This window comes from Odontomachus brunneus, unplaced genomic scaffold, assembly GCF_010583005.1.
Source record: "Odontomachus brunneus isolate Ranch 3 - 2012 unplaced genomic scaffold, Obru_v1 Obru_scaffold_044, whole genome shotgun sequence".
In the NCBI taxonomy this organism is placed as follows: domain Eukaryota; kingdom Metazoa; phylum Arthropoda; class Insecta; order Hymenoptera; family Formicidae; genus Odontomachus; species Odontomachus brunneus.
This window is the reverse complement of record NW_022639494.1, coordinates 340138-352802: the sequence shown is the minus strand read 5'-3', so window position 1 is coordinate 352802 and position 12665 is coordinate 340138. Positions and strand designations below refer to the sequence as shown.

The 12665-nt window shown below is 37.5% G+C and overlaps 5 protein-coding genes across 8 annotated transcripts in view; 3 read left to right on the top strand and 2 right to left on the bottom strand.

Moving 5' to 3' along the window:
• Window positions 1–2380, bottom strand: part of LOC116844677 — a 25772-nt gene extending 23392 nt beyond the window's left edge. The window contains exon 1 of the mRNA XM_032816542.1: window positions 2268–2380. Within this exon, the coding sequence (XP_032672433.1) occupies window positions 2268–2332 (65 nt within the window). The 5' untranslated portion in view covers window positions 2333–2380. The remainder of the gene's footprint in view (window positions 1–2267) is intronic.
• Window positions 2381–2552: 172 nt separating this feature from the next.
• LOC116844632 lies at window positions 2553–4385 on the top strand. 2 transcript variants are annotated; one of them, XM_032816439.1, is made up of 3 exons: window positions 2553–2594; window positions 3288–3385; window positions 3639–4385. In XM_032816439.1, the coding sequence occupies exons 2-3, from the start codon at window positions 3289–3291 to the stop codon at window positions 4367–4369; spliced, it is 828 nt and encodes a 275-aa protein (XP_032672330.1). In that variant the 5' UTR covers window positions 2553–2594; window position 3288; the 3' UTR covers window positions 4370–4385. The 2 variants fall into 2 exon arrangements, with proteins under 2 accessions (XP_032672330.1, XP_032672329.1); XM_032816438.1 differs by lacking the exon at window positions 2553–2594 and having other exon boundaries at window positions 3207–3385.
• A 90-nt stretch (window positions 4386–4475) lies between these two features.
• Window positions 4476–6304, bottom strand: LOC116844631 (epimerase family protein SDR39U1). 3 transcript variants are annotated; one of them, XM_032816436.1, is made up of 7 exons: window positions 6286–6304; window positions 6031–6154; window positions 5827–5933; window positions 5471–5741; window positions 5105–5370; window positions 4875–4988; window positions 4476–4813 (listed from the first exon to the last, which is right to left on the bottom strand). In XM_032816436.1, exons 2-7 carry the CDS (start codon window positions 6053–6055, stop codon window positions 4709–4711), a joined length of 888 nt encoding a protein of 295 aa, XP_032672327.1. In that variant the 5' UTR covers window positions 6056–6154; window positions 6286–6304; the 3' UTR covers window positions 4476–4708. The 3 variants fall into 3 exon arrangements, with proteins under 3 accessions (XP_032672327.1, XP_032672326.1, XP_032672328.1); XM_032816435.1 differs by lacking the exon at window positions 6286–6304 and having other exon boundaries at window positions 6031–6279; XM_032816437.1 differs by lacking the exon at window positions 6286–6304 and having other exon boundaries at window positions 5471–5713; window positions 6031–6279.
• A 351-nt stretch (window positions 6305–6655) lies between these two features.
• Window positions 6656–7761, top strand: LOC116844634 (mediator of RNA polymerase II transcription subunit 10). Its single transcript, XM_032816440.1, has 3 exons — window positions 6656–6854; window positions 7172–7255; window positions 7332–7761. The coding sequence occupies exons 1-3, from the start codon at window positions 6733–6735 to the stop codon at window positions 7519–7521; spliced, it is 396 nt and encodes a 131-aa protein (XP_032672331.1). The 5' UTR covers window positions 6656–6732; the 3' UTR covers window positions 7522–7761.
• A 1111-nt stretch (window positions 7762–8872) lies between these two features.
• The window catches only part of LOC116844630 (chitooligosaccharidolytic beta-N-acetylglucosaminidase), a 5524-nt gene continuing 1731 nt past the window's right edge, over window positions 8873–12665 (top strand). The window contains exons 1-3 of the mRNA XM_032816434.1: window positions 8873–9039; window positions 10343–10757; window positions 11558–12001. Coding sequence (XP_032672325.1) covers window positions 8888–9039; window positions 10343–10757; window positions 11558–12001 — 1011 coding nt within the window. The 5' untranslated portion in view covers window positions 8873–8887. The remainder of the gene's footprint in view (window positions 9040–10342; window positions 10758–11557; window positions 12002–12665) is intronic.

The following is a 12665-nucleotide window of genomic DNA, read 5'->3' as shown; positions in this document are numbered from 1 at the left end:
TCTCTCTCTCTCTCTCTCTCTCTCTCTCTCTCTCTCTCTCTCTCTGTTTCTCTGCCTCTCCCGCGAGATTCGTGTAGCTGATTAAAACATCGGGCCGACTGGCGGACCGATACGATACGATATGCGCACGTACTCGTGGACTCCGGCGCGCGTGATATTTTAATCATGTACACGAGGGCGATAAACACACCTGGCTCGCGCGCGCACTGTCGCCGAGGTAAACATTTCGTGATACCGAGGGCAGCTCGTGCTTAATACGTACACGTGTGCGACGGGCCACACGCAAAAAGCGCCAGGGCAAACGGGGCACGTAGATGTCGGACCGTGATGCGGCGTTTATTCGAGAGAACGACACTTTGCGTTTTAAATATCTTCGCGGCACGGTTACGCGCGCGCAGCTCACCGTGAGAAGCGGTTTTACGATGATTCGTGGTTCGCGCCTAACTTCACGATAATATACACATACGGTTTCGTGAAAGCTCAAGTTTCGTGAAAGCTTTCGTTCGCCTCTTCCCCTCCTTAACAAGCACGATATTCGAGGAAGAAAGTAAAACGGCAACACGAATCTACGTCTCGGGAGGGAAAGAATCAATGTCTGTTTCTTCGTTTCTCAAAGTTCTCTTAAGCTTCCCCCGAGACTTCCGAGGTTGCGAGTACGACGCGATTTTTAAAAAGTGGATGACACCACTGACATTGTTACTTTTCTGAGACTGAGTCTTTTCTATAGCCAAGTCTCACACTTGTGCGATTTCTTTACGTGTGATTACATTCTGCAGCTGTGTACGATAGCGACATATTGAGACAACAAAAGGATCCAAGAATCGCCGACGATAATTGGTCGCGGATGTCGCTGATAACGTCAGCTGTGTGCTGGACATAAAGTATTGCACTTATTTTGCACTGATAAGTCCGCGTGGTTACGAGGACACATATATATGCGTACACGCTGGCAGAGAAAATATTGAAGAAATAAAAAATATTTGTTCGATGGATATTAATAACGTTCTTACTTGTACTAGTATAAAATATTTTTCTCAAATAAGAAAACTCTCATGAAAAACTAAGATTAAAAAAAAAGTATATTCATTTATCCTACTTATATAAAGGAATTTAGATTGAAGTAGATGTATTATCCATTGAAAATAAATATTTATTATTTTTTAAATATTCTTTCTCTCAGTGCATCACGAGATCAATTCTATGAATAGAATCTCTTCGCTACTATAATATTCTAATGACCTCATCTACAAAATTATAAAAAAATATGCGAGAAAAAGTAACTTCTCAAATGTGTGTTCTTAAATTTCTGCCCCTTATTAGAATAATTCATTTCACTGCTATGAGCCGCGTCTAAAATCTATTTAAATTGATCTTGAATTCGCGGGTTAAAAAGCATCCGTTGAGGCTACGATTGGTAATGAAATAAATCGTTCTTGCGATACTGAGCAGAGCGAGAACCGCAACCGGTATTATTGGAAATTTAGCTTGCTAAAGAACGCTCGTTAAGTACCATCGCACCGATACACTCGACATACCGTGCATATGTGTGTGTACGCGTGTATGGAAGCGTGTTGACGATTACGGGGCCGCAATCGTTTCGTCTTTTGAACACGTGTGTTCTTATCGGTGGTCATTTTTCTTGCAAGCCACGACGATAACGGTTTCGCGAAACGTAATTTCTGTCCGGCGCGGTTTCACGACCTTCGATGACTCGCCGTCCACATTTTGCGCTCTCTCGGGGAGTAGTCGCAATGCAAATCTCCGCTAATAACCTGCGAGCCTCCCTTGAGTTTTGCGAAAATGAAAATTAATCCTGGAACAGTTCATCACACTTCGTAGAGAAGCACAAGAGAACGCGTTGGCGTGTGCTGTCATATTTTCGCTAGAATATGTCCATACAAGTTTCTCAGACAACCGTTCTTTGCATCTTTCATTATCCGATCGTCCGTTATAACGTAACATTAGTTTGCGGGAGTTTGATCGCGAAATTTTCAGCGCCAGAGCGAGATATCGAATAAACACGACTGCTCGATGATCCATTTCGTTGTTTGTACAACTGGTCATACGTCCCTTCATAATGAATTTATTTTAATAAATCTACTACTGAGAGTTGTGTATAAATCGTGATGCAAAGACGTCATTATTGATTAACGGTTTCTTATCCGAATTTTGTGAGACGCAAATCGATGTCGCTCATCGTACTGTGTCTTTCTTATAGCATAATCATAATGGATCTTGCGATAAATAAAGTTGTATAAGGTGCTTACGTATTTGTCACAATATTTCGCTTGGAGAAGCTAATTACTACCCGCCGGAGAGCCGTTGATCGCATCCCCTTCCATTCCTTCTCGCTGCAGTTAATTGAGGCGCATGCGACGACATCTCGCGTACTACTGAGAGAAGAAATTCATACCGCACGCCACGAATCGATTTACGTGACGACACCTTGCGTTACTCTGCAAAAAGAAATTCGTAGTTAGTGCAACGAATCGGTACTTGTCGCGCCATCTCGCGTTATCACATCGTACTACATCGATAATTCAATCTACATTCACGGAGAGTGCCAGGAGATAAATTTTGCAAAATTTATTATAGTAAATACGCGATTATATTGTAGATATAAATTTCGCGGGAAACCAATACTCTTGTTAATTAAATAGAAATTTTGATTATTACATAAGAACACGTCAATCAGTAAATCTCAGTTTACAATAAGTGATTTAAGTCTTTAGCATTAAAAATTAAACAATTACAGTCGATTATTTTCCTCATATTTGATTGTGATTGGTCAATTTTTAGAGCTTAACGCTTAAATCAATCTTTTGACTGAGACTAAAAATAATTTCGAGCAAATCATTTAAAGTGCAAATTTATCATGTCGTCGATTCAAAATTATACATATTGCAAATTATGTAATTTATGTATTTATTTATCTGTCTTACGCAATTTATATTTATATTACCTTTACATTAATTAATTTTTTTTTCACAACATTGCTTAATTAAAACTTACCAAATTTTTGGCTCCTGATTCATCAGGCGAGTTTTTTAATTCATCGATAGATCAATCGCATGATGCGTAAATACAGCGAAACATTGCATTTGCGTATCATGCGATGGATCCATCAATGAATTAAAAAACTCGACCATCCACGAAAATAATATAAAATAACAAATGCGCATCGCATTATTCAGCTGATTCTCGGTGATTCAGACGCGTCAAAATTTTTCTCGTCTTTTTCATCACGCACGACTTTAACACACTTGTTGAAATTTTTTTCGTAACAGTATGATTTTCATCGCAAGGCCCAAAATTAAAATTTTAGACAAAAACAAATTACACATATCGCGAAGACCAGGATGCACCGCATGGTTATTGCTCAGCTGTAAGAGTACTTGATATTACTTTAATGTTGTTGATAAGTTAATTATTATATATTTATATATTTATATATATATATATTATATATTTATGATAATTTTGATTAATTATTTTTAGTTATTAATGCACAGAGTGCATTATTTAGTTATGTTTCAAAAATTTAAACATTGAAAAAATTATAAATTTAGAAACGTAAAAATCTTTTACCTCTATATTTATTGCGTGTATCGTAAAGCAGCTAACGTTCCTCCTTTTAGTGTCGGCGTTAATTTTCATCGCGATATTTAGCCGCCTAATAAGCAACTTGTACTTCTTGAGTATCCTGCTTTTGGGTGAAATCATGTTCGGGCTGGACAATCTTGGGGAATGGGAGGACTTGATATTATACAAGCAAGAAAACAAGGCAATTATCGAAAGAGCCATTTGGAGTGACAAATTATGCTCTGGACATTCCAATGAGTTCACTTCAATGAAACTCACTGATATCCGGCATGTTGGAGTTTCTAGCGAGTTGGGCCTCTTTATTCTCCACAAGAATGGAAAGATCATTACTCTGAACGTGAGAGGCCTGACGAGAGAGGAGATACAAAGTCTTCGGAAGGAGATCAATCATTTCCTGAATATGAGCAGACTCAACTACCTCGATCATTTTCCGATCGATCCTTCTAATCGGCTGTTGCTCACATCTGACTCTGAAGACGAGTATCTACAGAAACTGCCGAGGACGCGTTTGCCTACGTCCAACGACTTAACCGTCTCAGATAATGTCTTGAGCGGCGGCAAGACGTGCTGTTATCGAATACAGCAAAATCTGAGTTTTCCGACTTTGTTACGTGGCACACAATTCAACAGCTATCCGTCGATGAATTTGAGAAGAGGTCCTTACACGGAGAACTCAATGCATCTTGATTGCGTCGAGTATTCGAGGAATACTTGCGTCATTCCCGCGTCTTGTAACTTGTCAGAGCTTAACAAAAGGTGTGATTAATTACATATCGTTCGTTCGTGGTGTCCTATTATTGTCTGTGATTGTGATAGCCTCTAATTGGACTGAACTGCCCACTGGAAATAAAGTGACGTAAAGCTCTACCAACTTGATTTGTTCTACAATAAATAATTTTACTATTAAATAACATTTCTTAGATTACAATATATGAAAAAGAGTGAAGATTTCGCGCTTCATTGCTCATAACTTAACAATATTATTGCTTATATCATTGCTTATAACTTAATTATATCATATTACAAATAATTTTAAAATAATTGAACTACGTGTGTCTATTGACTTCTACCATAATCAAGCGTATCTTTGTACAAAGTATGAAGTTTACTGAACGAGTTGTTTACAAGCGCTTTCAATATCTGGATATTGATACTGAAATCCCAATTCTTTCACATGCTTTGGTTCAACTTTCTGTCCCTCCAACATGATCTAAAATAGAATCAATTCATTAGATTATCATTGACAAAATTATTAAATATACATTACTAACTTTTGCTCGTTCTTCACTGAATAATATTTGCAAGACAAAACTAGGAAGAGGTATCATTGCAGGTCTCCGCATTGCCTTCGCAAATGCCTTCGTGAATTCCATATTTGTAATAAGCTATTTTTGAAAAGTAATATAGATATTAATACCAATGACACAAAGTAATATAAAATACCATGTTAATAGTAATATAATAACAAGATTAGAGAAGAATATTATGTTGTTCATATTACCTGAGGTGCAACTCCATTTAATATACCTTGCACATTGTCATTTTTAAGCGCAAATATAAACATGCTAACTAGATCTGTGATATGTATCCATGGCATATATTGGTTTCCAGCACCTATTGGTCCACCTAGGCCAAGGAAAAATGGCAAGTATATCTGTTTGATCATACCACCATTTCTCCCCAACACAACTCCAGACCTTATTGTGACTTGTCTAATGTTGCATTTCTTTGGTATTTTTGCAGCATTTTCCCAATCATGAGAAAGTCCTAAAAATGATAGTTCTTCAGTATAAAAATAAAATATACAATATATACAAATTTTATATATATATACACATATAGAGAAATAAAAATTGAAAGTTTATACTTGATAAGAAATCGTATGACTCGCATTTGCTGTCTTCTGTGTATATAGTGTCATTTGGTTTATAATAAGCGACTCCAGATATAGTCATAAATATCGTAGCTTTAGTATTCTGTATGGCATCAGCTAGAGCCTTTGTTGTCTTTACCCTACTGTTCCTGACGTTCTGCTTAAAGCCTGGAGACCATCTTTGGGTTGGATCCAGCACATTCTGTCCAGCAAGATTGATGACAGCTGATGTGTTCTCTGGTAGACCGTAGCGTTCTAAATCATTCTATAGGTTTCAGATACAAACCTCCATCTCAGTTGTTTCTCACTGACAAAATTTTCAGCAGATAAATTTGCCAGCCATGACTTACCCATGACATTCTATGTGGACCTGGCATTCGGGAAATACATGTGCAAGAAATACCTTCCAGAGAAAGACATTTTATGAGCTGTGATCCTATAAAACCTGTGCCACCACCTGAAAAACATTATGAAATTTTATTTATGTCATTATGGGTTTGTTTTTTTTTCAATATTATGAATTCCTAGAGATTAATATCTATGAATATACTCACCTATTATTACATGCTTCAAAGTCATGTTTAAGAGAGTCTCTCAACAAAATTTGATTTCTCTATTGAATTATTTTTAGAAGGAATCCACAAAGCTCACTGCTCCATTCGTTGTTGAGTTGATCTACTTCATAATAACAAAGTCTCTTAATATGTAGTGAAATGTATTATTAAAGAAATAAGAAACACTTTTAACTTGTCATTGAGTGATAATATTTCAAAATAAAAGTCAGTTGATCTATTGTCGAGTTGTATTACTTGAAAATAAAATTGTCTGACTTGTTGTTGAGTCTTACTACGTCCTCGTTTTTTTTTTTTATTGAAAATAAAGGGTGTACAATAAAGGCTGCGTTCCGAAATTCACTGCCAGTGCTGAAATTCTATAATATACGTGACATGAACTATAGAATTTCAGTACTGGCAGTAAATTTCGGAACGCAGCCAAAGATGTACGGGTCTAGGTACTAGCCTATCCGACCCCTACTACGTCCTCGACTCGCCAATGAAAATGGTGGCGGCTGGTAACGGAAATTTTTTTAACTAAAAATTCAAGTAGCCGAGACTCGAACCTTTTTAGCCACGACTCAAATCCTATATAGACTGCGTTCCGAAATGCACTACCAGTACTGAAAATCTATGATTTATGTTACATATACTATAGAATTTACTGGCAGTGAATTTCGGAACGCAGCATAATAAACAATCATGGCGTCCCCTTTGGAGAACTTGGAAGCTCAACTTGAGCTCTTCATCGAAAATGTACGACAAATACGTATTATAGTGAGCGATTTCCAGCCACAAGGGCAAAATGTATTAAATCAGAAAATGTGAGTATTCGTACAATATGCATACTCGAATAATTGCACTCGAAAACAATTTTTGCATGCTGATCCTGATGCAGGTTATGTTGCAATAATGACGTACATTATTTTTCGTGTCATAATTGTACAACAACAAATTAGGGACTGTTCTGTACTTATTAAACTCATTTTCGAGATTTATTGACAAAATATAATTGAAGATATTATCATACTTATAGAATTTTTATGTATAAGTTCATATCTGCATAACCTTGCATCAATGGAAAAACAATTTTTGGAACTTATTTTTAATCGCGTTATAAATTGTTATATTTCTTTTTTAGTCAAGGGCTAGTCAGTGGCTTGCAGGAAGTCGATAAGTTAAAGTCTCAAGTTCAGGATGTTCATGTACCATTGGAAGTATTTGAGTAAGCATAACAATGATATACAGATATCAAAATCAATTCTTTGAGTTACATTACTATCATGGAGTATTTGTTTCAGTTATATTGACCAAGGAAGAAATCCTCAATTATATACCAAAGACTGTATAGAAAAGGCTTTAACAAAGAATGAGCAAGTAAAGGGCAAAATTGATGCTTACAGAAAATTTAAAGCTAATATGCTGGTGGAATTGAATCGAGTGTTTCCAAACGAGCTAACTAAATATAGAGCAATTCGTGGAGATGAATAAGAAAATGCAGTTGTAAGGACCAAGCAGATAATTATTCTCATATGCTGCCACATGCAACTTATTTGCAACTTCAGTTATGATCTTATAACTCTCTAGTATAATCATTAAAAGTTATATTGTTCATAAATAATGTCCATTGTTCTGTTCGTACATATATATTTTGTAAGTGTGTAAATATGTGATAAATTTATATTGTATTCCTATAACTTAAATCTATATTGAGATACAATGATGCGGAAATTGTTGCATTCTTATTCTCTCCTTCGACCTTGTTCTTCTTTCTTCGTTCGATCGTACGTAAATTAAACCGACACTTGCGCAAATTTCGTCATACTGTATTATGTTGAAACATTTGCATGGTACGATTGTGAATGCGTAATTGTATTACAAAACTCGTATTAATTGATCCGTAAAAAAATACAATTAAGCAGTCCGAACGCTGTCGTTGAAGTAATAAAAAATTAAAATTATTTTACGATCTTTGATTTTGTATTGCTTAAGTTACTAAGTAATTTGGTTTATTATAAAATATACCGTTTTAACTTGATGAATCATTAACTTTATCTTGCATAACCGTATTTCGTTGGATTTTTATAAGTATTTACGAGCGTTGATTAATTGGGAGATCTTCACCGTATACTTAAAAAATATGTGATAATATTTACTATCAATCGACATCATATTCTTATTGAGATGTGAAGTACGATTCGAGCGACCTTTAATAATTCGTGCACGTTATTCTACAGTTTTACAATTATCGCATCGGAGTGTTAACGTAACGCGTCAAGATCGTTAAATGTGCGGTCTTCATTAAATTAACTGTTTCTGTTATTTTGTATCGTGAGTAATTAGAAGTTATGCAATTGCTATTTTAGTTGCATCGATGACGTTTGTCGTACGCAATACGCGATGATGGTTGTCGCTTTTTTAACGAAGAACAGCTGAGTGGATATTTGACGTATGACTTATTGCAGTAATTTATCGAGCAAAACAGGTGCTTGTAATGATACACGTTTTTCACGTTACCCGAATATAAAATTATTAATTTTTAGCTTTGAAAAAAAAGACAGTTTGATCAGATTTGCAAAAGAAATTGGCATCGCAGAAACCCCGTTCATTAAATGCTACCACGCGTATTATTTCTCAATTACAAACAATTGTTTTTTAAGATCGATATTTTTCCGATAAAATGTTACATCTTATTCCGCGTCGTATTTTTAATGTCAAGTTCATTGCCGAATTCGCTATGAGATGTATAGGGACGCAGTGATGCGACGCGCGAACTCGCATAATTTTTCAACAACGTGTTAGACATCAGTGGTCTCGCTGCCCCCACTCGGCTCTTCCCCTACCCACGTAAAACGACATGAGTACGATCTTCTGGCGAAGGATAAAATCACTTCGACAATCGACCGTTCAACAGAAAGCAGCCCTGACGGTCATTCTAAGCGGCATGCTCACTCTACTGATCGTCGTCCTCGCGCTTCAATGCGGCGCCAATCAGGCCGAGGAGTACACGTGAGTACCACGAGAAAGCCAGGAATTATCTGCTATCGTTCTAATTTCATCCAGTTTGATTTTCTCACGCTGGACACACACACATATACATACATACATGAACGAGAGAATGTAAATATTTAATCTGAGATTATTCACACTGTTAGATAAAACCTGGTGATCTTGCATTTCTTAACGATACGATTGCCATTCGCAAAATAATGTCAAAAACTTCTGCCGTTCCGTATTTTTCTATTTGCAATAATAATTCACGTAGAAACATCTCGCGAGTATTTACATTGATATATGTCGCATTTAGGATTAATTATAGATTACTAGAATTAAAAATAAAATTAACGAACAAACAAACGGACAAAACAAATTATAGATTACTAGAATTAAAAATAAAATTAACGAACAAACAAGACAAGTAATTTAAATAATTTCTCCTTAATTCAATTGTGTAATGTTATAGAATATATGACTTATACTCGTTTCAAGATCGACGGCACTGACTCTTACTCGTCCTATTTGTTTGAGCGTGTTTTTCTTAGAGCCTGTTTGAAAAAAATCGTTAGAAATAAAATCGAACAATATCGACGGTGTAGTATCATTGTTGCGACCGAAAGCGAAAAACACTATCTATCAGGAGGATGTTAAATTACCAAAATATCATACCGTTTTCGATTTCTACTGTATAAACACCGGCTGTTACCTCACCGAAATCCCCGATTATGGTTATCGATTTTCTCGCACGTGTTGGAGAACGCGAGTCGCATATTGTCGCATTCAAAGGTGGTTAGTAATAGCGCCGGACTTCGTTACCAGTAGGAGGGAGTGTTAGTTTTAGATCGAAAGGTAATTCGCCTCGCACGGTGAAAGCAACAGGTGGGTGGATCCACTGAGAAATAGACCGCGTCGGCCGGTCGCGAAGTTCAGCGACATTCGGAAGATTTCCGCAGTTTTCCGCGGTCTCCGCGTCTCTGAAAGTCGCGTCGCATTTCGCGCGTCAACGACGACCGCGTTTTTCATCGATATGACGTATTCGAATCGCAGCTGCGACAGTGACGAAGTAACGTGTTGTGATCACAATTACGACAGAACAACGAAGTTTACAACAATGAGAAACTTAATCGGATGAAAAACATGTAAGAATTAGGCTTTCCTGCGCTTTTCGATTCTAATCAACAAAACAAACTTCCAAGAGACGTCGTGGGAACGTTCTTAAGATATAAGATATCTTCTGAACGTTTTTAAGACGTCTTTTGGAGGTCTGTGTTGTCTGAGAACGATCAATCGAGCTTAGCGTTTCTTCGAATCGTAGCTCTCCTTGGCACTACAAGTGCGATAATGGCTTGTGCAAGAAGCAATCGATCACGGAACAGACTAGCAACCCCCTTGCTCTCGGCGTCTGCCAATTGTCGTGTGGTGATGGTGGAACTCTTTGGCCGAAGCCGACGGGACATTTGGCCATCGGTAACACCGTGGTCCAACTGAATCCCAACGACATCGTCCTCGGTGATATCTCGCAGCAGACGGTAGTGGGAAATCTACTTCAAAAAAACATAGATCGTCTGAAAAATAATATAAAAAATCTTAGCGGTCCGTTGACATTGAAAGACGGCGGCGCTCGCTTGACGATCCACTTCACCAAAGATCTTAATGTCGATAACGCCAAGCTGACCTTGGAGACGGATGAGAGCTACACTCTCCAAGTATCTCTGGGCGATGGAGGACAGGTAAGCAGTTGCGTAGAGGGCGGAGGCTGAAAGTAAAAGAAAAAAGAGCACGACGTTCAGTAAATTTCTTCTGAACTTTTTGCTTTCGGCTGAGTCGCCCACGACATCTTTGCGGATTGTCTAGTTGTCCGTGTAATTTATGTTTCTGATTTTGAAATTTTATGCGAACGTCGGAAATAGAACCTTACCGCGCTTTTTTATTCGAATAAAAAAAATGAAACGAACAAGGAGAATGCTGAGTTAACGTACGTTCAACTTTCATGGCTCGGCTATTCGCGTAAAAGTCGACTTTGTCGTCGAATATCTTTGTCAGGGCGGAACGAGAAAACTACAGATACCGCTGTAACGCGTAAGCCGCCGCTATGCGTTGAGTACCAACGACTCCGTTATTTCAACGCGTCACCATTATTTTCGTAGCTGCCGTTAGTGACATAGATATTTGAGATCCGTTAAACGAGTTTTTTCTGTTGTCCGCGTGATAAGGGCAGATATATTTGTGTATACATATGGCACAATGTAAGATGATTCACTATTACCGCTGTTTGTCCGAACGCGTTAATTTCATGAACGATCGTGATCTTCTTTATTCGTCGATGACGCGCTGATGCGACAAATTAAGTTCGTTAAAGTTGCTACGACCGTGCCCATTTTTCGTATTTTCAATGTTTTTGTATATTTTACTCGCATTATTTTTACGGGCGGAAAATAACATAGACAACACGCGGCGCCAATGCGTCAACGATTGTGCTTACGACAGTCTGTTGCTAACTATTAATTGTATGTAATTAATTAATTTCCAGGTGAAAGCGCACATCACGGCGAAGACGTACTTCGGCGCTCGCTACGGTATAGAGACCCTCAGCCAGCTGATCGTTTACGACGAGCTGCGGAACATCATACAAATCGCCAATGATGTGTATGTTTTTGACGGTCCAAAGTACCCCTATCGCGGGATACTCCTGGATACCAGCCGAAACTACGTGAACAAGGAGACGATCCTGCGGACGATAGATGGCATGGCCATGTCCAAGTTGAATACTTTCCACTGGCACATCACCGATTCCCACAGCTTCCCCTACGTCAGCAGAACGTGGCCGGAATTCGTCAAATACGGTAGCTACTCGCAGACGAAGATCTATACACCCGAGATGATTAAAGAGATCATGGACTATGCCTTGGTCCGCGGTGTCAGAGTCCTGCCGGAGTTTGATGCTCCCGCTCACGTCGGTGAGGGTTGGCAATGGGTAAGTGGTTTCTGCGAAAAAAGTAGAAAATTAAATTAGTGTTGCTCGGTATTGATATTTTTAGTTATTCACTTCTCTGAGTGCGATTTTTCGTTGCGAAGAATTGTGTTTTTATGTTACTAAGAAAAGTGACAAAATCGTTAAATTGATAATGCAACTACTACAATACTTGCAATTCTCAAATGTTACAAATTCATAACAGCGCGAGTGAAATTGCAACTTATTCGAGGCGGTATAATGAAAATTATTTCGATAAAACTTGATCCTGTACGATTTTAATCAACCGGAAAATGATGTAATTTTGATGACTGAAAGTAGAAATACCGTTTTGATAACAATACGAGAAAATTATGTTTGCACAGTTAATGCAAGCAGATAGCATTTGCGATAAAGACGATCCAAATTGCTACTTAATTGTTATTTCGCGTTTCGTTACTTAATCGATATTGCAACGCAGTCGGTTTCTCTGCGAGTTAACATCTGTATTTGCGTAATCAATTGTTGATTAAGAAATATTACGTGAACAGATGTTGTTCGAGATAAGGGAAACATACTGTTATAAATTCTGTTAATCCTCTACCATCTGTCGCAACGGCTATAAGGAATAATAAATATATATATATATATATATATATATATATATATATATATATATATATATATA

Coding starts and splice junctions, on each gene's coding strand:
- LOC116844632 (XM_032816439.1), top strand. CDS start 3,289: ATGATTTTCATCGCAAGGCCCAAAATTAAAATTTTAGACAAAAACAAA. Junction 3,386..3,638: donor CGCATGGTTATTGCTCAGCT/GTAAGAGTACTT, acceptor TCCTCCTTTTAG/TGTCGGCGTTAATTTTCATC.
- LOC116844631 (XM_032816436.1), bottom strand. CDS start 6,055: ATGACTTTGAAGCATGTAATAATAG. Junction 5,934..6,030: donor TTTGAAGCATGTAATAATAG/GTGAGTATATTC, acceptor AATGTTTTTCAG/GTGGTGGCACAGGTTTTATA. Junction 4,814..4,874: donor TCAGTGAAGAACGAGCAAAA/GTTAGTAATGTA, acceptor ATTCTATTTTAG/ATCATGTTGGAGGGACAGAA.
- LOC116844634 (XM_032816440.1), top strand. CDS start 6,733: ATGGCGTCCCCTTTGGAGAACTTGGAAGCTCAACTTGAGCTCTTCATC. Junction 6,855..7,171: donor AATGTATTAAATCAGAAAAT/GTGAGTATTCGT, acceptor TTTCTTTTTTAG/TCAAGGGCTAGTCAGTGGCT. Junction 7,256..7,331: donor GTACCATTGGAAGTATTTGA/GTAAGCATAACA, acceptor TATTTGTTTCAG/TTATATTGACCAAGGAAGAA.